The sequence below is a fragment of the Condylura cristata genome, unplaced genomic scaffold, assembly GCF_000260355.1.
Source record: "Condylura cristata isolate star-nosed mole 26May11 unplaced genomic scaffold, ConCri1.0 scaffold00013, whole genome shotgun sequence".
Taxonomy (NCBI): Eukaryota; Metazoa; Chordata; class Mammalia; order Eulipotyphla; family Talpidae; genus Condylura; species Condylura cristata.
The window spans coordinates 31,947,227-31,973,208 of record NW_004567114.1 but is presented as its reverse complement, the minus strand read 5'-3'; the positions used below and the strand labels follow the sequence as shown (position 1 = coordinate 31,973,208).

General features: G+C 40.0%; 1 protein-coding gene across 2 annotated transcripts in view; it reads left to right on the top strand.

The window, feature by feature from the left end:
- The window catches only part of DAAM1 (dishevelled associated activator of morphogenesis 1), a 154,463-nt gene that overhangs the window by 44,844 nt on the left and 83,637 nt on the right, over positions 1-25,982 (top strand). For both annotated transcript variants that reach the window (XM_004681825.2, XM_012724620.1), the window contains exon 2: positions 13,980-14,199. In XM_004681825.2, the coding sequence (XP_004681882.1) occupies positions 14,017-14,199 (183 nt within the window). In that variant the 5' untranslated portion in view covers positions 13,980-14,016. The remainder of the gene's footprint in view (positions 1-13,979; positions 14,200-25,982) is intronic.

Below are 25,982 nucleotides of genomic sequence, written 5' to 3'. Positions count from 1 at the left end.
ATCGAACTCATGCGGAAGTGGCTTCAGATTCTCAGTGCTGTGCTTTAACCCGCTGCGCCACCAGGGAGGGCCAGTAATGTCTTTTTTAACCGGGGCGTAGGAGTATGTAGCTAGTTCTTCAATTTAGTTGCACAGTGGAACTTTGAATAATATTCAAGTCTGGGTTTCCAGTAACAGATTTTGATGTAATATGTATGGAATATAGCCTGGTCATCAGAGTATGAGTGCAATAATATTTATTAAAACATTCCTCTGTTGAAGAACTCTTAGATGATTCTCTATTACCAATAGTGAATTCTGTTTTCTTTCTATTTTGATGGTGTAGTAAATATCCTTATAGCTCTGTGCCCATGTGTGAGTGTATCTGTAGGTTAATATATAAATGTGGAATCTCAGAATTCTTAGATATAGATCAAATGGCAAGTATATTAAAGCAGCAGTAGAATCTGCTAGATTGTGATTTGCATCCAGAGGAATACAGTTGATTTTCTCCTACATAGGTTATATTAGATTGCCCATGGTGGGAGCTGAGCTCTGCTTCTCCCTCCTCCCATCTTTTCCATCTTACCCAGTTTAAAAAGTTTGTTCTGGTTTTGGAGGAAAATATATCTTAAGTGCCTATGGAAGTTCCCAATGTGAAGGAGATTGGGAAAATCCCATGTCAAAGTTTTATTCCCCTAGGTTTTTCTAATGATGTGTCTTTGGAAATTGGCTTTACTGGCTGACATGACAAAGTCATGCCCTCACTTCTCATCATTAAAGGGTGTATGTGTCTTGCATGAAGGGCTGGGGCAGTCTGGTTGAAGGAGCACCAACTAGAGCCACATAGCACCTGCAGCAAGTGGAGCCTGAGCACCTCTTTACTGCCTTATTTCTACACCTAGCCTTGTTTTCAATTGAAGTTTTACTGTTCTCCTTCCATTTACCTCTCTTGAAGATTAACTGTGTAACATTTGTAGGTAGAATTTTTATGAAGGGCAGGGTAGTTCTTTCAAAGGGAGTTTCAGTTTCCATAATGTGGCTCCACCGTCTGTCCTTATTGTTTGTTTCTGGGTGGCTTCTGTTTCGTCATGAACAGGAGTCATTAAGAACAGCCTGAGCATAGGTGTGGTGCCAGTTGTGCCCCAAATGAGCCCCTCTGACCAGCAGGCATTGGTGGAGAGACTCAGGATCCAGTCCACACCTCATCACATTGTAATGTTAAACCCAGGAATCACCTTGTACTTAACTTTTCTATAAACATTTTTTACATTTATAAGTAGCTGTGTCCACATGTTTTGAGAATAATCTTTTAGAGGCAAAAGTGTGAAAGCTGGTGGGTGTTTGGGATAGGCTTTCTATCTTGGTGCTAATTCATGATTATTTTTCTGGGCAGACAAGATACCATCAGACATGCAAAGTAGAATAATAAGGAGATAAGATGAGTGACTGAGGAGAATGTCAAGGGGATTCAGTATTGCAAATGCCACTGCCTTCCCCGTTACTAAATTGGGTGTGCTCTGTTTTCTTACAAGTCATTGGATTGAATTATTCAAACTGTTGACTACTCCAAAATATATGGGAAAGTTAAGATTTCTAAAAATGCCTTTTATCAGGCTGCCCACAAAACCCTCAGAGAATTTCCCACAATTTACAGATAAGCAGACTAACCTTCAGAGCCCTGGATTTAGTGATGACAAGTACCCTGTAGAGATTAAACCATCTCTTATTTCAGGAATTCACTCTGCTGATACACATGGAATGTCAGAGAAAGGAATCCGGTTAACATATTTTTAACAAACAGTAGTGAATAAATACAAATCCTCCCTCCAACTTTTTAATATAGTTCTCACTTCCTTTTGTAATGTCCACTTAAAACCCACTAAACATTTATAGAAGGTTTCAGGATATTAGATCATTCAAGGAGACATCAGCTCAGTCCACTCGCTGCCTATGAACTGTTTTCCTTGGGTTGATTTTCCACTACAATAATCCTTCACTCAGGAAAAATTACCTGACATACCTCTCTTAGTTTGTTGGGGAAATTTTACATAGTCCATCCCATTTTATTTTTGCCTTGGCTCATTGGAAGCTCACACCAAAATTTTGTGCTGCAGCTTTCCTAGGCTTAGGTTTCTTCGTCTACTTTTCTCTTGGGCTTCTCTCATCTTGATTTTATGTGGAAGGGTTGGGCTCACTATTTTCATTGTAAACCATCTCAATTAATTTTCTTGTGAAATGGGGGGAAGCAAAATATGAATTTTTTAAAATATGAGTGACGAGTGTCTTTCCTAAAGACACTACACAAAATTAGTGGTTGAATTGGCAGGAGCTCTGGTGGCAACTCCGTAGCTGCTTGTGCCAGAGATCATTGCTTTTTCTCAAACTGAAAAGCACAGACTTTTGCTGTGAGGAAGATAGAGTTTCTTTAAGTTATCAGAAGTGAAGGATGGTTCTATATGGTGTCCTATATGGTATTTCATTTTCTCCTGTTGCAATTGTAGCAACACATTCATTAGGTCAAAAGAATGTGAAAAGAGGAAGGTAGTGAGTTTTAAACTTTCAGTGAACATGAATGTAGAAGTCCTCTTAGGTAAGTTTTTATTTTAGTCCAGACATTGTAGTTTTTCTAGGATGCCAATAGACATTATTTATTCTCTACTGAGGTCTGTTTCAAAATTTAAACTGTACCTACTTGACCATAAAATGTCTTGATGTTAAGATGTAGTTACAGTATTGAGGAGGAGTAAGATTGGACCGCATCTGGGTTGGGGGCTGTGAAGGCCAGTAGCAGTGCCAGGGGCCACATCTAAGGGCCTCATTAGGGAGACAGACTCCATGTTACTATGAGCACGGCATCATGGGTGCTTGTCCCCTCTCTCACTTTCTCTTACACACACTAAAATTTGCTCGAAGATCTCGAAAACAATTGTTTTAGCTGTGTCTGTATCTACTCAACATCTCTCTCAGGGTTTGTCAAAGTTACTTCAGTGGTAAAGTATTAAAAAGATCTGCCTAGTACTGTATTTCTTTCAAGGCTATGTCTTTAAATATTACTTGCATGTTCTCTGTGGATGGCACCAAAATGTTGGCTACTTTTTTTGGAACCTAGAGCATCCATGGTGCGGTCATGTCAGTGGCAGTATTTTGAAAGTCATCACATTCACCTGCATTGAAGTTATTTATTTATTTATTTTTTTCTGTTGGAACCAGCAAAGTACCAGAGCACAGAGTACAGGTGATTCTTGGTGTTCTTGCAATGTGTAAGTTCTTTTCTGATGACTGAATTCTTACTCTCATCTCCTTTCTGAAAAAAACTACTAGGTGACTCTGGAAAGTTGGCTTCTTGTACTACTTTTTTTGGAAGAGTGAGAGCTTTGATGTGACAAAGCTGGCCACTGAGTTGTAGCTTCCTATGTTTGTGTAACCCACACATTTAAATTTGTCTTTGTACAATCTGAGTTGGTTCTTTAGAGGCAATACAGAAAGAAACCCAGAGGGGGGAATGATTTGCATTTCTTTCAGCCTCATCCTACATTTGTTTATTGATTTAACTTGCAGACTAGCAACAGGTCAGCAGGCCCAAGGGCACAGGCTGTCTGGCAAAGCTGTGCTTTCTTTGGTGGGGAGCTCCAATGACACTTTTGGTTTGGCTCTCCTCCCAGATGATGGAGACGAGATGTCCTGGCTTCCAGACTGGTTTGTCATGTGACCAGCACAGACTTCCTAATTCAAAGACGTGTTATATTGCCTTTAGGGATTTAGACCCTACACCCATGGATAAAGTACTGCTTTATGACAGAAGAATTGCTGCCAATGTTTTAGGTTGAAGACCTGGAGGTCTCCTCTTTTGCTCCTTACAGGAGGATGGGGCATTACCTGGCAGGCATCCATGACTCAGGCTTGGAGAAGACAGTTAATTATGTGCTGGTTGAGGTTTGGTCTGACTTGAGATCTTTGCTTGGGTTGCTTTGAGGTCTTTGCTTGGGTTACTTCCTCCTTATCTAGGAGGAATGACAGTTCTGGCTTCCACTTTGCACACCCCCACCTACACCAGTGTGGAGTGGACAGAGGAGGGAGTGTGCTTTGTATTTGCTGCCCTGAGTTAGATGGGGAAGCAGAAAGTGTTGTCAGGGTGACGGCGACTTTGAAATTTGGATTTGGGTTTCCTCATTGATCATGGTGTGCTTGCATGGTTTACCGCTTGCATCAGAAAAGTAGTGGGTTGAGAGTACTGACTGCTGGGTGAATTTTCAGGAACCACTCCAAGAAGTTCCCTATGAGAACATCCTTTTGGGACCAAGGGTGTGAAGGCACTGGACACACACTTACTGGGAAACGCCCTTTCCGTTTCCTGATGGAGAGGATGTGGAAACTTGCAGGGAAAACACATTCCCTTTCAGATGTCTGTTCTAAATTTTTAGATTGTGTCCCATGATTTTTAAAACTCCAAGAGTACTTGGCATCTCTTGTACTTGGGAAATGAAACCAGACAGGAGGAATGTGAGAGGAGAGAGAGATGGCTAGGGAAAGAAGTAATTTTTTCCTTTCACATTCTTCTTGATAAGAGAATTTGGGTGTTGTTGAAATGCAAATTGCCTGTCAGCTCCCTTTGGAAAATCACAAAATGTGGGGTAAACTGCAGGTCTGACAGTAATAGGCATAACAGTTGAATAGAGGGTACATCCCCCCTCCCAACCTTTATTTTTAAAGTAAATTCTCTTTACTTGTCCCCCTTTTTATTTCTGACATTGTTTCCAAATGTCAGAATTCTCTTGTCCCCCTTTTTATTTCTGACATTATTTCCAAAATCCTGGAGACCATTTATAATAAAGACACTGACAATATTTATAACTGAAACTGGGGAGCATATATGGCCCCCATTGTACTTTGCAAAATACATGCAAAAACTCTCCACTGTTTTTCCAAGCCAGTGACTGGCATGAACGTACTGTTTTTCTCTTCCTCCCTCCAGCATTTGAGTGGTTTTCTTCTGTAACCATTCTAACTATGTGAAATCCTTGGTAAGTTAGTGAGCTAAGCCACCTCATTGCTCAGGTCGGAAAACCATTCTATGAATGTGTTCCCAGTGAATCAATTAAAATCACATGCATGTTGGTGCAAAGCTGTCTTGTCACCATGACTGTCAAGTTTCCATGTATATTAGGTTCTCACTTGTGCTGTTTTGTGGAAAACAAACTGTATATAACACATATGTATTGTGACTTGCTTGGCATGATCAAAGGAAGTGTTAGGGTTTTCTTGTGGACTGTAAAGTTGTTCTTTAATGTTCTTTTGTCATCGTCATTTACATCCCCTAACATTTAGCCCTCCTTTTTGGACTATTACCACATTTCTTAATTTGTTTTGCTAAAGAGTACTACAAATGACTGACTGAGGTAGGCCACACATACATTAAATTTCTTGCTATTTGCTAAGCAGAATGCACCTGCTCCCATATCTTAAGCAGCTTTTTAATTGCTTCCTTGTGCATGACATAGCAATAGTCATCTGTAGTACTGTAGGTGGAGGGTGTGTTGGGTGTCCCAGAAGTTACTCTTTCCTTTCTGCAACTATGCCAGAAACTGAGATTAGAAGATGTGTTCTGGTCTTGGTGGGATTAGTCCTTTCCCTCAGGCTGATCTGAATAAAAAGGAGCCAAGATGTAGGAAATAGTCCCCTGGTTTTAATAACTGCACAGTCCCTCTTCTCAGGCAGGACACTTCTCTGCCCCCTAAATGTCCCTATCAGGCTGTGATGCCCTCATCTGTGAGTTGATTTATCTTTATCTCTAGCACCTAAGGCTGTGTCTGGCCTCATGAAGTGGCTCAGGTCAGATAGCTGAGTAAGTGAACACAACACGTCTTGTGCAAAGGGCCACCGAATGGGAGGAATGGGGAAATGCTTAAAAGATTCTGTCAGCTTCACTGTGGGTGGGTAGGAAAATGAAGCACCAGCTAGTTGTGCCAGAAACCCTTGCTCTAGGGAAGCTGCAAATACCACAAGGATGAAGTCCATTTGTAAGGCTACTGTCAGCATCTGAAGGCTTGACAAGTGGCTAAGGAGCACTTGGCAGTCTGATTGACTTCAAATGTTTTGGGAGTTGGAAAAACAGACCTATAGGCAATTGTGGGAAGAACACTCAGTCACACATCTCTGAAGTTTGGAGATGAGACCATCTGTTCTCTTAGGCATTTGTGCTTTTTACATTTAGCAGACTTTTATTGAGAATATGCTATGTGCCAGGCTTTGAGTGAACTTGGTCCCAGTCTTTAGGAACTCATAGTCTAGTGACACACACACACACCAACACATAACCATGTATATAGTGATAGGAATGTGGAAAGAAAGGTGTGACCATCTCTGGGAAACTTAAGGGTTTTAAAAACAGCTAAATTTATAGGGTCAGGTCTTAGACGGTGAGAGGAAGATGGACAGATAAAGAAGGAAACATGAAAGATTCCAGATGCCTGGGCTCAGAAGTGTGGTTATTGTCCACGCTTGGTGACTGTGTGTGTGGGTGTGTGGGGGGGTGAGGGTGGGTGCACAGCATTCAGGCAGTGGGAGATGGAAGTAGAAACTAGACAAGGGCCAGACCACGAATGGCCTTGTCCTTGCTGGAAAGTTGGACTGTATCCAGGAGATATTAGAGAGCTGAGTGACACAGTCAGATTTATGATGTGATCAGAATAAATCCCAGACTCCGCACTCCAGTATACAAGTCCCTGAGTTCAGTATACAAGTCCCTGAGTTCAGCCCCTGCCCTCTCTAGCCTCTTCTCTCCTCACACTCCTGTTACTTACTCACTGTGCTCCAGCTTCCCGGTCTCCCCTTCCTCCCTTAGAAGTGTCACCTGCTTGGGGCTTCTGCACAGAGAGCCTCTTCCTCAACACTTTGTAGGGCTAGTTCCATTTATCCTTTAGGTCTCAGCTGTATACATCCCTCTCTGGAGAGACCTTCCCTGATCATATTCTCTAAAGTGGCCATCTACTCCCACCACCAATACCATTTCCTTTTAATTTTTATTTCTCTCTAAAGCTAACCAAAATCAATAACTGTATTTTAGTTTGCTTGTCCTCCCAACCCCCTTCTTAAAAGTAAGGTTCCTGAGGACACATGCTCTCATTTTCATGCCATTTTCCTAAGAGTTTGCACAATGTTTGCCGTATAACCTGTACTTGCTAAACATTTGACTGAATTTCATAGATGAACATGATTTCCCTCATCTGTGGGTCCAAATACAGGGAAGCTGTAGGCAGCCTTAAGTCAGTGGGGCATGCTACCTACTTTTATATGGTATGTGAGCTAAGAATATTTGTATTTTTTTTAAAGATTTATTTATTTATTCATACATTATCGGGGTACAGGCCAGAAATGCGGAGGGTGAGAGGATTCACCAGAGACAGAGCCGGGCGCAGAACAGGCAGATCGACAAAGTACACTGCTGAGGGGAGCAGCGGGCGGGTCAGGAGAGATCTGCCCCGCCATGTGGATCTCCTCCGGGGCAGGCGGGAATCGAACTCATGCGGAAGTGACTTTAGCTTCTTAGTGCTGTGCTTTAACCCGCTGCACCACCAGGGAGGGCCCGAATATTTGTATTTTGAAGTGGTAAAACAAATGAATAAAAAGAATCATATATTGTGAAATTCAAATATCCATGTCCACAAAATATTCCTGTAACGGATGTCTGTGACTACTGTCAGGACAAAATAGCAGAGTTGAGCACTTGTTAGAGTGGCTTCATGGCCTGCAAGCAGAAAACATTGACTCTCTGACTCTTTCCAAAGAAGGTTTGCCAGCCTTGGACTGGGGAGTCGAGGGATGAAGAGTTAAGAAATTGTTGTAATCATTCAGAAGGGAGACAAAGGAAGGCTGACCTAAGGTCATGGTCTTGAGGCCGGAGAGGGTGAGGATTGGATTCCACTGGGGTCAAGCTGGCATGTCCCCTGACCTCTGCTAAGCTCCTCTGCCTCCGTCCCACTGAGCTGGTGTCTCCAAAAGGACATCTCTTTCCCTACACCAGCAAAGCAAGTCTCTGTCAGATTACTTCCTCCAAATTTTCTGGCTTCCTACCAAGTTCCCTCCTAAATCTCATCTATGAGATGGGGATGGCGGAATGAAGGAATGGGTGTGAAAGTGTTTACTAAAAACACACTCAACAGGCATTTCTTGGGGCCACTACTCAGTGAAGTGCTGGCGCAGTGCAGGACAGCAGCCAGTAATGTCTCCTGTCACTGGGAGGTCAAAAGACATGGTGTCCATTGCTTCCTGTTTGTGATCTCTGTCTAGGAGACGAGGCTCTCAGTAGCAGTGTTCCAAATATGTGGATTGAAAATGATGGAAATCTTAAAGCCTTGCCATCATCTACAGTCACAGGGTGGGGTATGACGAAGGGCCTTGTTTTCGAGGTTCCACAGAGGAGTCAAAGTAAAAATGTGTTCTTTGGCCTTTACCGAGACTTTTAAACACAAATCACCTGTCACAGGCAATACTTTGGCCTTTTAAAACTATTTCAATTAGGGTTTTAAATATAATAGACATTTTATCCTATTGCCCATCTTAGAAACTAGCCAGGGATTCATTCTTTTGTTTATAGAACTGTTGGCATTTTTTTTTAAGACTTTAAAGTGACTTGGACTGATTTTTACATCTTAATGTTTCCTCTGCACCCCCTTCAATAGAACTAGAATGTAGTATAACTTGGATTTATGTAAAACAACTTGTAGAATGCAAAAGTAAAGCAACTGCTCTCAATTTGTTTCCCAGATACTTTGGTTGTATTGTTATATGTGTGAGGCACTGACATTCGCTGTGGCTACTTTTTCTTGTAGAGCTGACTTTTTGATGGAGAAAAGAAAGACTCAGACTGCACATTACTGTAATTACTGGCTTTGCATCATAGGGTCACAAATACTAAGAGGACACATTCTGGTGGGTAGGGTAGCAAAACTGTGGAAATGAAATTGAAGGCAGAGCATAGGCCTTCATGAGGGGGGCCCACGTGCTGTGTCTGGATGCTCCCATCTCCCGGTAGCCTAGACATGGCCTCCCTAACCCCACACACACATAGTTGCTTACACATACCTGGGCCACAGTCCTTGAACAACCTCTTTTCGGTAAACTGACAGTCAAGTGACGGGATGCACAGGAGACTGATCTAGCTGCTGAGTGGGATGTGTCTCCTGCCCTGAGCACACACTGGAGACGAACAGTATGAAGTTATATTTGAGTGAGGTCAATTTTAATTCTCATCCACTAATGGACACAGTGCTATTGCCTCCTGTCCAGGAAGATTAATAATTAAAGTGTACAAGAATGGAGATTAAACAGCCAGAGAAATTTCAGTAGCAACATGACATTGACGAGATGTTTGTACTGCATTTAATAAAAATATATTTGTAACAGATTGGAGGAGAAACACTAAGTTCTTCAGTACAGATAGCTTGAGAAGCTGGTGTGTAAATTACCATAAATTGGATATCTTTCATAGGAACATTTTTGTACTCATATTCCCCCCTTCTATCATATAAGCAATCCAGAAAGTGTTTCATTTTAAATCTCATCTCATTTTATTCATTGTGAGAATAACTTGGAAATACAAAGTTGTTTTTTTTTTTAATAGTCTGTACATCTGGCCCAAGTTAGTTACTGCTTACCTGCTTACATGTTAATGTATTTCTCTTATCCTTTTACTGTCTTCATATGTGTACGTTTTTCTTACATTAGTGGAACATCGAATACATAATCTTTATGTATCATAAATATTATCTGTAGTCCTCTATTACTAGCATTTTTTTAAAAAGATTTATTTATGCATATAGAACTGGGGTACAGACCAGAGGCTCAGGGGCGGTGAGAGGCTTCACCAGAGACAGAGTGGGGAACAGAACAGGCAGATTGACGAAGTACACTGCTGAGGGGAGCAGCGGGTGAGTCAGGAGAGGTCTGCCACGCCATGTGGTCACCTCCGGGGCAGGTGGGAATCGAACTCATGTGGAAGTGGTTTCAGCTTCTTAGTGCAGTGCTTTAACCCGCTGCGCCACCAGGGAGGACCTACTAGCATTTTTTTATGCCCTTCTTTGCCTTGGAAACTTTTGTGAAAACATCTTTGATCTTATCTCTGAACAGATCCAGAAGTAAAAGTACTAGGTCAAAAAGTTGTGACTATTCTAAAGTTTTGATAAATTGCCCTTTTGAAACATTCAACCAAATTCCAGATCCTTCCAGCACTAGATACAGATCACTACCCTCAATGTTCTCAGGACTAGTCCTGTCAGGGTACAGAGATGGTTGACAAAGACAGGGGCAACAAGAATGAGTGGGCCACTTGGATGGAAGACGAGTGTAGTAAAAATCATATTCTGGGCATGGAAAATGGTCTGTTGGTTGAAGTAAACACTGTCAAGCAAAGCCTTTGAAGAGTTGAGTTGGAATCCAACTTGATGGGGCCCTGAAAGCCCAGTTAGAACAGAAGTGGGAGACCACCAGCAGAGTTTGAGCAGGAAGGTGAGAGCCCCAGGATTCGCTCTAGATTCTATGCCTCTTTCAAGCTCATGCCTTTGAATCTTTCCCTCTGCCCAAACACTGTTTTCCACAATCTGTCAAAACTCCACCTGCTTACATACTTTCTGCTCTATGACAGCACTTACTGATATGACAGTTCCTATTACCGCTCACCTAATAAAGAGTAGGAATTAATAATGCACTTTTACCAAAGGAATCCCAGGTACTGTGTGTGTCTCATGCACTTGCACAAGTGTTCCTTGGTCAGAAGATAAATGTTGCAGCAGAAAGAGATATTATCTGTCTTGGCTAATTCTTTATTTCAGAGCCAGAGCCAGAGGTTCAAAGCCAGAACCTCACTGGGTCTGAAGGGCTCCATGGTGGATACCTTGCTCTTAATCTTTCCCCTTCCTTCTTGTCACAAAGCCTTTCAGTTGCTAGCTTTCAGAGACCTCTTTTTCTTAAAGTGAATAAAGGGCTTGACTTAGAAGTATTTGCCAACCATACTTATTTATGAGCACTTTTATGTGTGTTTATCTATATTTGCCTCACTAATTTCAAAATCAAGAAATTGGTGCCATATTTTAGAGTTTTCTTATTTGGAGGCGATACCATAAATTGTTGAGTTTTGCTTTTTAAATTTAACTAAAAAGCAGAGTTCAAAGAATACACTCATCCTTCCTATGCAGAATTAATCATTATTAAATATTTATACACTTGCTTTTAGTCTCTCTTCTGTGTGTATACTTTAATTTTAAATTGTATTTTTTATGGTAATGCTGGTTTAGAACACTGCATATGGCTCAAGAGCAATAATATAGTTTTATTTTCAAAAGTATATGTAATATACACACACATTGTTTTAAAAAAAGTTAAAATCTTAAGTAAACTAAAGTTAATTTCATTCCTATTCCCATTTAAAAAATTTTTAAAGTCCTTTGTTTGATTGAAATATTATGTAAAAGTCTAGTATTCAGCAAATATGTGACTATTCCATGACATGTGACCATGTGCTGTGATATGCTGGAGACCTGTAGTGAGTGCCTTCCCCCACAAAATACAGATTAGGATCTCCACCCTTCCTCTCCACTCTTCATCAGCCACTGCCTTTCACGTCCTGCTAGCTCCTGCCTCAAGCCTTTGCCATCACTGTGTCCTAGCCTGGCATGTTCTGGCCCATGTCTATGCATAGCTGGCTCTTGTCATCATTAAGAGAAGAAATCATTTTCCCAGGGAGACCCCCGATTCTCCCTTCCACTGTTTACTTTTCATGCTCCAGTCACACCCTCCCTTTGTCCGATGTCATGTTCTTCATGGTAGTAACCATTATTTAGAGACCGTTGGAGGCTGTTAATGGCCTTTGTATGTTCTGTAATTGTAGTGAGCGGCCAAGGAAGTTTTTATAAAGTAAGATTGAATATAATACTTCAATATCCAAAATGGGTAAATGCAAGCACAGCTGAAATTGAAGCTAGAGTGAGAGCTCCTATCTCTTTCTCCTCTCTTTTGTCATAGTTGGCATACTTTAAACATTAAGGTTTTCTAACAGGTAGCTCAAGTGTGAAGAGCCAGGGACTCCTCATCTCCACTGTATTCACACAATTAGAAGTAATCACACAATTAGAAAGTTCTTCTAGTGTCTCCATATTATTGCTACCCTTTGGTTTTAAGTTCCTTTTGCAGGGGTCACAGCTCTGGTTCTGTTTCTAGATTGGCAGCCAGAAATCAGTCCAGTGACAGCTCGGGCCTCTGCCTCCCCTTAGGCGTGACCTGCAGTAGCACTCGCCCTGTCTCAGCTAAGTTTGCCAGTAATTGTCGAGGCAGTGACATTCAATACACTGCTGTGATCTGTAGATCCCTCTTTGAGCCTGTTTTAGCATTGCTGCCACTTCTCCAGCAAGGTCACCTGCCCACAGCTCTAAAACATGAAAACCCAACTACATCTGTTTTCTAAATTTAGAGGTCAAGGATGCCTCTAAATGTGACGCCCTGTTGTTTGTGGCATCAACCCAGACTCTGCAGCCTGGACCATCATTCTTCACACCAGCCCACCTCTCTAGTCTGACCTCAGACTCACATCTTTGTTCCTGCTAGCTCCCTGCATAGGTGGGTTGTCTCCTCTGCCCTTTCATCTCACCACAGGTCCTTTCACAGTCCACCTTTTTTTCTTTCAACCTCATCTTTTTTTTGAAAATTGAATATCTATAAAATTTCTCTCTGAATATGCAGTCATTATTTAAAAAAAAATAAAAAATAAAAAGGATGTTCCTTTCTTGTCTTCCCCAACCCCCTCATTTCTCTGAGTTAACAATTTTGCTGCTTTTGTCTCCAGCTCTTTTGCTATACATTTACATGTAAGCATTTTTTCCTGTGACATTATTTTAAAAGACATTATGGCTTTGTGATATATAATTGACTCTTTTTCTTGACCTTATGGAAAATTTCCCAAAGGAATACAGGTAGTTGTGATTTAAAGAAAAAAAACAAGTGCAATCATTACAAGTGCATTTTTTATGGTAAACATTCAAATTCAAAAGTGTATCGAATGAAAAGGGATAGCTTTCTAGTCCTCTTATTTTGGAGGTTACTGGTTTAATGCTTTATCAACTATTCAAAAATATTTTAAAATATGTAACCCTATCATGTATAGCATATACTATCTCATAGCATCTTGAATGTTTTTCCATAGTTACATACTGTCTCATTTTTAATGTGCATGTAGTATTCTATTATGTAAACATACTATATTTAACCATCTTCCTTCCTTAATTAATTCATTTGATCTTTTTAATCTGAACATGCTTCATCCTTGTAGTTTATGTTAAGTCGCTCCTCCTTTGTTAGGAATTTAATTTATTCCACGTAACAAGCATTGACTGAATGCCTTGTGTCTTCCACTCACTGTGCAGGGCATTAGGGCCACCAGTTTGCTTGATGCATGTGCCTTTCAGCTAGCTTTGAGTTCTCACAGCCTAAGAGAAAGATAGGGCTAAAGATCTTAGAACGTGACATGAGCTGGAATGGATAGATCTGTCTTAACATGTATATTATTTATTTTACTTGGGGAAGGTAAAGGAAAAATTTAAATTTGACCTTAAAAATTAAATAAGAGCTCTCCTAAGAGAAGGTTATTCTTGCAGAGGTAGTAACAAAAAAATAAGTCCATGAGGAAGAGAGTGTGCTACACAAGAATGGCCAGTAGCCCATGAGAAGAGGCAGGGGAGCGCATTCTATGACTGTGGGGTGGGGTGGTGTGGCCTGACGTGGCTGGTATGCTGTTTGCTCAGCAGCTGTCCACAGGAAATATTGAACAACTGAATAGAAATACGTGTGCTCTCTGCCCAGAGGACTCCAAGCCTTCCTAAGATTGTCCTCTCTAAGCCCTAAAGGAGGAGGCTAATGTTGCTTTCAGCACCAGGGTTCTTTCCTGAATTGGTCTGACTTTAAAAACTGTTTTCCTTCTATACACTTAACCATCTCATATCTTCTTTTTGCAGAATTTAATCACTCCAAGAAATAGAGCAGAATTTAGCCATGGCCCCAAGGAAGAGAGGTGGACGGGGGATTTCATTCATCTTTTGCTGTTTCCGAAATAATGATCATCCCGAAATCACCTATCGACTGCGAAACGATAGCAATTTCGCCCTTCAGACCATGGAGCCAGCATTGCCCATGCCCCCTGTGGAGGAGCTGGACGTCATGTTCAGTGAACTTGTGGTGAGTCCCAGCCCTCATGCCAGTGCTGGTTGGGAGCGGGGATGTGGAGGGCTTGGTTTGGTTAGGCCCAGACTTGCCCTTCTTCATTGAAGTGGCCGCATGTGAGCCTTTTATCTGCACCTAGTTATCAGCAGTGAACCTGTGGTGAAGGGGAAAAAAGAAGGGGATTGGATTATCACAATAAAGGGCCTGGCTGGTGATTGAAGTGAAGGGCGCTAGACCTTCAGGTCTTCATATACATGAGTGGTACATCCCACGTTGCCATTCCTTTATATTAAACCTGAGTCTATAATAAATAATTCCCTCATCTGCTTCATACCTTCTGGATTTCCCCCATTGCTTCCTCCAACCCCCACTCCCACTGGATAGCATTAATGTCTTTTTAAAAATTAGTCATACCACCCCTCCTGTCCCTGATCCTTTGATGAAAGACATTATTATTTAAATACAGTGTAATTATTTAGCCTAATGACAGGATTGGAATAATAACTGTTGTGGGAAATTTTTTATGACTCTCATGCTTTTGGACCCACTCTGCTGAAGTGGGGGTCATGCATCTTGGGTAGAAGAGTTCGTCACAAGATATCAGTGCTCTCCTTAACGTGGCTGTGCAGGCATCTCCAGTGTGGTGCTTCCTTCCATTCTGTGTTTCAGAAAATGTTGTGGCATAGTTCAAAGGGCACTGATGTGGGGTGGGGAAGCCCCACAAAGCATATTCCTGCTTTGACTCATTATCTGTACAAATATGGAGAAAGCATAGCTTTGTAAGTCAGTTTTCTGGAATGTATAGAAAAAAGAATAATAAAAAAAAAATACCTCCTCCTGGTTTGGTCTTATGTTCCAGGAGAGTAACGCGTAGTGGGGAGGCACCGTGCCCCTTGGTAGGTGCTCACGAAAAGTAATGAGTCTGCCATCTTCCCATGGTCACCTCTGGCATTTTGTCATGGCTTTAAGTTCCAGTCACGCCATTTATGTCATTCCACAGATACTAGGGTTTCATCATTTTGCATGACTCTTCAGTCAGGAGTGTAATGTAGGCCATGTCACTGCCTCCAGGGGCAACATCTGCCCAGATGCCGTCACTGCAGTCTTCTAGACCTCAGTTCACCTGCAAGCTTATCTGATAGGGTAAGCCAACATGAAACCGATGTTTGGGTTCTGGTCTGCTGAGTGGATTAACAGGCCCATCACTACCCAGAATTGGTTGGAAAGAGAAGACCTGACTCTTGAAAGCAGGTCTTATAAACTTATAAAGTTGAATATTCTCAGTGTTTAAAAAATCTCTATGCTCTTCCATGTCATTTGCATTCAAAATTCTGTTCTAGGTGCTAAGGAGGTTTGAGTAGAAACTGGAAACTGCTCTCAAAAGCTGGTGATTTCTGAAGCAAAAAAGGGGCAGATTATGAAGATTTAATACCACAAAAGGGAGACGCACCGTTCAGCTGTGCACTGAACCTGGGTCAAGGTGTTGTGGGTTGTAGGGCATGTGGTGAGGCAGGTGGTCAGGGAAGACTTTCTGATGGGGTGAGTAGTGAGGAGGGATTGCTGGTGATGAGAGATGCTAATGACTGTCTCAGTCATTGTGAGCAAGTCATCCTGTGATAGCAAACCTCAGTGCGGCATGTCCACTGTGGGTCACCTGGGGTTCTGTTCTTCACCATTTTGAATCAGACTTGGAGGAAGAGCAAAGACAGACATGGTGAACTACTTACTAGCAGGCTCTAAACTTATGACACATGTCCTTTCCACCCACATTTCTTAGGTCAGTGTAAATCACATGGCCACTCCTGAGATCACAGAGTGAGGAACGATCATGCACAGGCGCTGCATGTCATATGGCCATGCTAAAGTCATTGGCGTGGGTGGAGGATACACAATTCTCTCCCTGGGAGGAGTATGGTGAATCATCTACCATTTTGACAATCAAGGAGGGCAATAATGATATATTGACAAGCTTGGATTTTATTTCTCACTTAAAGTATGTTAAAACCAAAAATCAATCTAAGGAGACATGTTGTGGATAAAGCGTCCTTCGTGGTAGCAGAGCTGCTAGGCAGAGCTAGTACTCTCCACACGGCTACACCCAGCACCCTTTCAGGGATGGTCTGTCAGCCTCCCAGACAGAGCCCTACGCGGAGCTGTGTGGTGGCAGCTCTTTGTTTGTCCTAAGACAGCTTATTGTTTTATGTTCAAAAGACAGAAAATTCTACCCTCTGTCTTATTGATGTCTTTATTCTGTGTGAAAATTGCCTACAGCTGTTAGTTGTTAAAAAACCGATGCCAAACCAGAACTTTAAGCTGAAATCATTGGGAAACAAATTATCCTGAGGTTTGTGTCCATCCTGGTTAGTGACGGATGGATTTATATCTGCTCTCAGCCTCTCTGGCACTGGCAGTGGAATCAGGGTTATTCCAGGTTCAGAACGGTGGAGGCCCCACATAACTTACCTACTTAAAGTATTTTTTTCAGTATATTCAAAATTGTGCAACTATCATTACAATAAATTTGAACATTTTCATCACCTCCCCAAAACGACTCCCATACCCACTAACTATTGTCCTCATTTCTTCTTGAACCTCCCATCCCTTAGTAACTCCCTCACGTACTCTGTTTCTGTAAATTTTCCTATTCTGGGATTTCATAGAAATTGTATCTTATGGTCCTCCCTGGTGGCGCAGCGGGTTGAAGCGCTGCACTGAGAGGCTAAAAAGCCACTTCCGCATGAGTTCGATTCCCGCCTGCCCCGGAGGAGACCACATGGTGTGGCGGGGCTCTCCTGGCCCACCCGCTGCTCCCCTCAGCAGTGTACTTCGTTGATCTGCCTGTTCTGCTCCCCACTCTGTCTCTGGTGAGGCCTCTCACCACCCCTGAGCCTCTAGCCTGTACCCCAGTTCTGTATGTACAAATAAATAAATCTTTAAAAAAAAAAAAGAAATTGTATCTTATAACAGGTAATACTTTGTGATGGGCTTTTGTCACTTAGCACAGTCTTTTCTAGGGTTCTGCCATGTTGTAGCATGTATCAGTATTTTACTTTTTTATTGTTGAATAATATTCCTTGGAATGGACATACTACATTTTGTTTATCCATTTATTGTTGTTATATATTGGGATTGTTGCCAGTCTTCAGCTATTATAAATAATATTGCTATAAACATTCATATACACTTTTTTTTATATGGAAATATATTTTCAGTCATCATGGGTATATACCTAAGAGTAGAATTTCTGGGTCATGTGGTCACGTTGTGTTTAATTTTTGAGTAACCAGCTGCACAATACTAGATTTACATTAACAGTGTATGAGGGTTCCAGTTTCTCCACATTCTTGCCAACGCTCATTATCTACTCCCTGACTGACTAACCAGTTGCTTTTAAAGCTGTTCTATGGCTTCTGGAGAACTGAGGACACATTACTCATTTGTTTGTGTGTGTTTGCGTGTGTGTGTGTGTGTGTGTGTATGTGTGATGTCAGCCAGAAAAAGTCACTCTGATAACAATTTTAAAATTATCTGGGATAGTAAATAATATTGAGGGTTTATATAATCTCTGCTGATCATATATTTTATGTCTTTTGAGCATCAATTCTATTTTCCTTTGTTATCTCCTCTCCAGTTCTGCTTTGTCCACTGCCTCAGCCACAGATCAACAATTTAACCAATCCAAGACTCAGTATTCTCACCATTAAATGACATTCATTGTAATTTTGTCTTTTCTGCAGGCTTTTAAAGGTTTTAGATGACCCCCCCACCTATTTGAAGCATCCTAGGTATGACAACACTATCAATTCTCCTTGTCCAGTAACTACTTCCACCTTAGTGAGCATAAATTTCCTTTGAGATGAGCAGCAGAATGAATTGATCACTTCTTTCAGGGTGTGTGTGTGTGTGTGTGTGTGTGTGTAGTGCCTATTTTTTGTGTCAGGCCCTGAGGTAACTGAACAAAATAGACAAGATCCTTTGTTCCACAGAAGAAACAGGCAGCTAAACACAGTCTTTCCCCGTGTTTGAGGATTCTGCGGGGGCCAGCTTTAGCAATACATTTTTGAAGTGGGGAGAACCACAATTCCCCTTTTTCCTGGTACAGAGAGTTCTACTCTCAGGGTCCATTCATTTAGCTCTCTTACCTGGGAGCAACATGCCTGTTTTCTCTTAGGAACATGCATGCAGCACTAAGCCTCTTCTCTGTTTCTCTGAAAATCAACCAGCTTTCAGAAATCACATTCTGTGCTTTAAATTTTGCAGGAATGAACCCCCATGGGGATTCTACATTTGCCCAGCTTCCCCTATCACTAGTAGATACTGAATTCAGCTTTGAAATCTGACAAAGCCCACTTGTCTGCAGATGAAAGTTAGGTTCTCCCATTCATTTTTCATGAGTAAAAAAGAAGGTACTTTGCTTTTCATTGCTTGACTCCTTAGTCTAGCTCCCAGCTCATTCTGGACTTGCCGGGGAAGGAAACTGCCATGTATTCAACACCTATTTCTGGTGCCTAACCTAGTATGGGAGGCTCTTAGAAATTTTCTGGGGAAAGTAGTATTTAACATAAAATGTGAAAAACAAGGAATTTTCCAGGCAAAGAGGAAAGAATATAGTGGCATAGATTAAAAAAAAAAATCAAATCACATAAAAGGGCTGGGAGCTGAGAGCTAAAGTATGTAAGGCTCAAAGAGCTGAAAGTTCAGTGTAGATGGAGCGTGAAATAGGGGGATGGGAAGAATGGGCATCCCAAGAGGCAGGCCTGGAAAAGGGGGTGGGATGGTTGTGTCATAGATTCAATTATACATGTGAGCTACTCATTTGAACCAGAGGAAACTACCTTTATTTGCTTATAAGCTTTTCTTGGTGAAACAAACATATCAAAGTACACAGATTATTTTTTGCTATTTGTTTACTAGCATTGCTCATCACTGTCATTGGGATGTATAGGTAAACTTACCAAAAGGTGATGTCATGTCTCCCTGAGTAGATTCTGAGGTTTTCTTTTGAGTCCAGTTGTTGAGACAACTGTGACAAAACTTAACTCCTCTGGCTACTCACATTTTGAAACAGAAAGGAGAGAGCAGAGAAGGCAGAGCCCTGCTGTTCCACCTTCTGCCCGCTACATTTTCTAAGAGTGGAGGGCCAAGGACCCCACACAGGACTTAACAGTAATGGTTACTGGATGTGGCGTTCCCAGTTCTTTGCCTTGTGAAACATGGTGAAAGCTAGGTTTCATACAAATTTGGTTATTAGAGTTTGAAGTGTATTGTAGTAAATCTTATTCTTAAAATAACACTGATTTTTTTTATATATTTGAAATCAGTTCCATATACTTACTAAAATTTTTCTAATGCAGTACAACACTGAATTTATAGCTAATTGGAAATAATATGTAATAGGAACTCAAGTTTTCTAAAGTCTACAATGTTAGCAGTTCCATTTTAATCCACCTTTTCCCCAATTTAATGCTTAGGCTTTCATTTACTTGGCTAATAGGGTTAGTGTTTGGCATAAAATAGTCTTCTGCCGTCTAAGGAAATGTAAAATATTTTAAAGAAATGTACTGAGAAATTTATTAATGATCATAAATCCACTGAAAATTAAAATCTGAATAGGGAGAGTAAGAAATATTTATGTCTTCATAAATATAATTATTTACTTACTATCATTTTCATTATTATTATGTAATGATAATATTCTCAACTTTAGTAGCCAGTGTAGACTCTGAGAAATGAAGATCATAGGAATGAAAATACAAGCCATATATCAGAATCAGATTAATTCACAGTCAAGGTAAGCTTTGCCAGATGAATTCACTTAGGTACCTACATCAGTAATTTCATTTTCCAGTATATTCTGACCTTGCCTTGGTATGAAGAATTTACAGAAGTCCTAGGTAGTCTTACCAAGTTAACAGGTACAGATTTGTTCTTATTAGCCATGAGAATTGTTAACCATCTTTTCAGGCTGTCAATGTAATTTCCTTTATTACTAGGTCTATTTTAAACTCTCTTTAGTAATAAATTTTTTACAATATCACCAGATTCAATGAAAACTTTCAATGCTTTTTATCTGTTCATTTTAAAGCTTTTGTTTTAAAAAGTTTAAGATCACTTCTAAGAATAGAAAATTACAGAAACTATTTAATTCTCTGTCTCCCAGAAAGATGAAAAAATTGGGTAGCAGGAACACTTAAATACAATTGAAAAAAAAATGGTGGTAAGAAGTCATAGTTTTAATTTGTTGTTTCTTAACTAGACTGTAAAGAATTGCTTAATAATTAACCAGAGGAAATCAGACTTTAAAAAGACTTCAAAAATATACCTAGAATATTCTCAAAATGTGTTATCTGGAATCAAAAAAAAAAACTGTGAAAGAAATAATATTAAAATTTCTCTATTTCTGTGAGGTTAAAAAAAATCTTTTCATTTGACAAACTTTAGAAAGGTCATGAGAGAAAATTCTATCAAAAGTTTAGTTGAGAGAGAAGAAAAATATAATTCTGGCACTATTTGATAAAACAAGTTGTGTTCATATAAAAACATTTTGAACAGTATGAAAATATTCAGTGCATCACAACAGAAAATGGATATGTAGATAGTGAGCTTCATTGTGTCCAGCACTAAAATTCCTTTGTAACAGATGTGAACTGCTGCCAATATGCAGTCTATTTAAAGATGATAAAAGAACAGGCCTACGCTAAAACTTTATAAAAAATTATTTTGACTCTGAGAACAACTGATGGTTTGTGATACTGGGTAGTACCCCTATTGGTGGTTTTGTTTGCTTATATTTGTTGTATTTTGTTTTAATACTTATTTATACATACAGAACTGGGATACAGGCCACAGGTGCAGGGGTGGTGAGAGGATTCACCAGTGACAGAGTGGGGAGCAGGACAGACAGATGACGAAGTACACTGCTGAGGGGAGCAGTGGATGGGTCAGGAGAGGTCTGCTGCGTCATGTGGTCACCTCCAGGGTGGGTATCTAACTCATGCTAAAGTGGTTTTAGTTTCTTAGTGCTGTGCTTTAACCTGCTGCACCACCAGAAAGGGCCTTTGTTGTATTTTTTAATAGTCTATTGCATTGCTTCCAAGAATCAAAGTAAGATTGGATATAGACCAGTTCCAGTGGATGGTGTATATTTCTCTGTTTTGGGTGAGGGCCTGTCTGTTTAGACAGTAGGAGGGTTCGTATGATTTCTTAAATTTGCCTTTGGTCTTCTGATTAACTGGAAAAAATCCGGTAAACTTAAGATAAAACCACAATAGCAATGTATTCTTCTAGCTCTAAGTTTATTCTAAATGTCCCTTTCTATAGGCCATTTAATTTAGATTTTGAATTTATGTCACACACTTTGTTATGTCAATACATTTATCACAGAGTGCTAATTTAGACAATGGGGACTAAGTGGAGAGATGTGGAAAAATGGGAGAGAAAAAGGAAACCTCTTTTTTAAAAAAGCACAAATAACTGCAAAATCATCCATAGTGAGTAATGTTATTTTGAAAAAAAGATGAGTCTCCTTGGCCTTGATGATATTCATTACTGTGAGTCCTAAAGATTCCAAGTGGTAGGTCCCAGCTTAGCTTTGGGCTACAATTGAAAATCCGATTATCTGACTTAATCTTCAGGCTACCACGTGTAAAGTACACAAAGACAACATGCTGTACTGATTTGCCAACTCCTTACGTTCCCATGTAAACTAATATAGGTTTTAAAAGACCAGGAAAACAATTTGATCCTATAAATAGTGTGGTCTATAGAATTTTTAAGTGTCATGTTGAAAATGTATCTCAGTTAATGACTAGAACAATCTGGTAGTTTGTACAAATAACCGAATACTAGGCGATATCTTGATGTGCTGGGAATCATTTAAATGCCATTTGCTTTCAGAAAACATATGGCCCATAGCCTGCGGGAGGTAAATGCCCAGTATGTGATAGTGTATTTTAGTCCTAAATTGTCCTGGAATAGTTTGACCAGCTGGGTATGGTTTTCTTCCCTCCCCCACTTTAATTCCCAGAATTCTTCTGGAATTTCTAACTGCTTCTTGATGTGTGATACACGATCTCATTACCAGCTACATCTTTTAATTATGATTTTCTGGTTCATTGATGAAGAACCCGTACTGTTTTTTTAGTTTAGTTTTTTTTTTTAAACCAGATTCCTAAAAAAGCTGCAATTTTTTCTCTTAGCCACTTTTAAATGAACCCACTAAAAACATGCAGCTGCTAGCTGTTACTTCATATGCAATGTAATATTTAAGAACTAAACTTAATCAAGTGGCTGAAAGCTCATTTAGAATGTGTGTGTGTATATGTAGTTTTCAGGAAAGATGGGCAATGGATACAGAAGGAAGAGTTAGCAAGTTCTTTGCCAGCTTTCTGCAGATAGTTTGGGATTATTTCTAATGGACACTCACTGTGAATAGGCACCTTAGACCTTCCAGAGCAGCATGGCACAAGAATGACCTATTCGTCCTCTGGCTACCTCGAGGCTAGAGCAGTGCCTATCCTCAAGTAGGTGCTCAGTACATGCTTGTGGCCTGGATAAACAGCTATTGAGATTGACTAACAGTACACAGGAGATGTTCGGCACGTATTCGAGTCAGTGCAAGTGTGTATTTGTGAGCTGATGACTGCTGAATTCTCCAACAGTTGGGGTCACATTTGAATTCTCAAAGCAGTAGTGCTGGGTTAGATCTGAACCCTGCAATCGCCGGCACCCCCATTTTCCTGTTGTCATCTTATTTGGATGACACAACAAGACCACCAAAGTGGCTGGTGTGGCTTAAAAGGTAAAGGGTGATAGTAATTAAAAAAAATATTTTCTGTCCCTGATAGACTCTCTACCATATGCTACCTGTGAAGAGACTCATTGTGCTAGATACTGTTTGACCCAATTAAAGCTGGCAAGTATCAGGTTGCCAAGCTGGTCTTCAGGGTGTGCTAAGCAGGTGAGGGAGGAGCCTGGGCTGTTAAGAGCAGAACTGGTGTCATTGAGGGAGGAGGGCTTCACTGTTTTCCCTGGGCCTTTGGGTGCCTCTCACATCTGGTTCTGTGACTCAGGAGACAGAGTCCTTTCAATCTGTAAAACACTGCTTAGAAATTTTCTTAAGCCTTTTCAATAGAAGTTACATTATATTATATTTGATTAAAGATGGAAATTTGGATCACCAAATGGATATGGAGAGGTGATTTTAAGATGTATGTAGAACAGATTCCAGAAAATCTGCCAGTGGTTTATACTAATCAAAGGAAAAGTTCATCCAATGAGTTTCCAGTTGAAAGAATACGAAGAAACTAAGAGGCCTATAGGTTTATCAACAGACTATCTAGAGTACTGGATATGGTTTGCATTACCTACTATTAAAAGAAGAAAAGACTATTGTAGCAAACACTTAACCATTAATAATAAGAAAGTAAAGATTATTTCTGTTAGTCAGCTTTTGCTTGGTGGTGTTTCTCACTTTTTATTTTTACATATTAAATGAAAACATGTCTATCAGAGACAGAGAACATTACTGTGTAGGTGGTAGTGAGTCATATTGTGTATTTCGTATGATGACTAAGAATGTTGGCAGAAATCATACAGGCTGAACATCTTCAAGGTTTGTTCTTTGTGTGTACACATCCCTTTGGGGTGTTTAAAGTTCTCTTTTGTTTTCCATTTACGTCTTTCCTATCTAGTTGGAAGCAGGGAATAATTCACTGAATATAGCTCTATGTAAACCAGTATCAGATATCTAACTTTCAGATTTCAAACACCACAATGAAAATAAAATACTGTTCTCAGGGCATGTGCTTATGTTTTAAGAACTGTGCCCACGACTCTTGGGTGTGATGGCCATTTACTGCATCTGGGTGGTTCTTAAATTTAAAGAATTATGACAGCATGGTGGTGTATTTTCTTTTGCATTATAAGAGGTAAGAGGGTTTTTTTTTTTTTTTTCCTGCTGCAGTGTCACCAGTTAGCCAGCTTTATGTGGGCTTTCCTTCATGGTGGCATACTTATCCTGATGGTTCTGATACTTAAGGTCTGGTCACTTGTCCCTCCAGCAGCTTGTCTTATTTCTGGTAATGTTGAGTTGTAGGATGGGTGGAAAGGGTTCAGTGGAGTTGATTCATTCCAGAGAAGCACCATTAATTTTGGGTGTATCCTTGAGGTGAACCAGAGGTTTGTTTCCTGCTGGGCACATGGGAAACCTTTGGTGGGTGAAGTTAGTAATGGGTGACTCAGGCCTGTTTGCTGTGGGCAAATACTTTGAGTTTGTAATATGAAGGGGAAAAGTTAGCTATGTAATATGCTTAAGTAGTCTGTGAGCTTTGTATATAGAGTCAGATGGACAGTTACCTTGTCAAGGACCATTGAAAAGTAAACAAACACGCCTTTCCCCCCAAACAACCAAAAATGCAAACAAAAAGTAATGGGTTGATTGGCAAAGTGACCCCAAGTCTTGTCTTAGCTTCTTTTTCTTATTTTTTTTAAAAAATTTTCTATTGCCCCCGGTCCTAATGACATGTACACCTCTCTTTGTAAATTTACAGTGATATGTATGTAATGAGTTAGCTTAACTCATTGGAAATAGAAATTCTGAAATCCTTTATTAGAGATTTTTCTTGTTAGTGAAATCTCTTGCTAGCCAGCAGCTTAGCTGTTGACTCAGAAATCATTTGATTGGTAAATTTTCAAAGAATAAATGCTTTAAGAGGTTTTATAAATAATCTCATATTTCATTTTAGCTTACACCTCTAATAAGAGCCTTTTCAATCATTCAAGACTCTTATTGTATATTTCAAAATTCCTTCCCTTTCTTGCTTTATCTAGAAATCAATCCATTTCCTTAGACTTATTTTTTCAGTGCCAGATGTTTTCAGATTTATGTAGATTTCTCTATAGTACTGCCTGTTTATTCCAAACTGTTGGACAAGTGAGATATCTTTGTGCAGAATCTTTTACAAGTGGGGCTTAATAATATGCTTTGTTACGGTAAAGCTCAGAACTTTAGTTCCCACAGCAAGGCTCCTCTCAGAGCAAAGATTATAAGTATCTTTTCTCCAAGATATTACAGATAAATAAAATACATATTTATAAAGTCATAAAAATATAGTAACTGTCTTCCCCAAGAAAAAAAGCCTCCAGGGTGTTGTTGGTTGATAATAATTTTAAGAAACTTGATTTGGCTGTGGAGAGAATGATGTTTGGTGTAGGGGTTTCTCTTATCACTGGCTAAATCACTTGCCTTTACTGTTAAAGCTCTAGCCAAGAAAGAATGATATGAAAAAAAATTTGTGGCCAATGAGAAGAGCTTGTCCAATTAGGTTTAAGGTGTAGTAGCAGGAATTGAACTTGGGATTCAATTTACATTAATTGCCAATTCACAAAACAATAATTTATATGGATTGCAGGGAAAATAAAAAAGGTGAGGAGGTAAAAAGCTAAACAAGATGATTTAGAAACAGTCTGGATACTTCCTGGGATTGGATGAATCATATTTATTACTTTTAGTGGAAAACTTGAGGTATGAACTCACAGAGGAGCCTGTAATCTTTTGGGCCTCCCCAGGGGAGGGGGCAGAGTGGAACTAACACCAAAATGTTCTGAAGAACTTCTTGTTAACATTAAAATATTTAATTTAATGTTAAGGGATTTTTAAGGGAAAAACCTTGATCTATCTCAGAGTAAATAAAATGTATAGTAATAGAATCTATGTAATTCTCAAGGTAAGGATACAAATATTTCTTTTTTTTTTTTTTTTTAGATTATTCATACAGAACTGGGGTACAGGCCAGAGG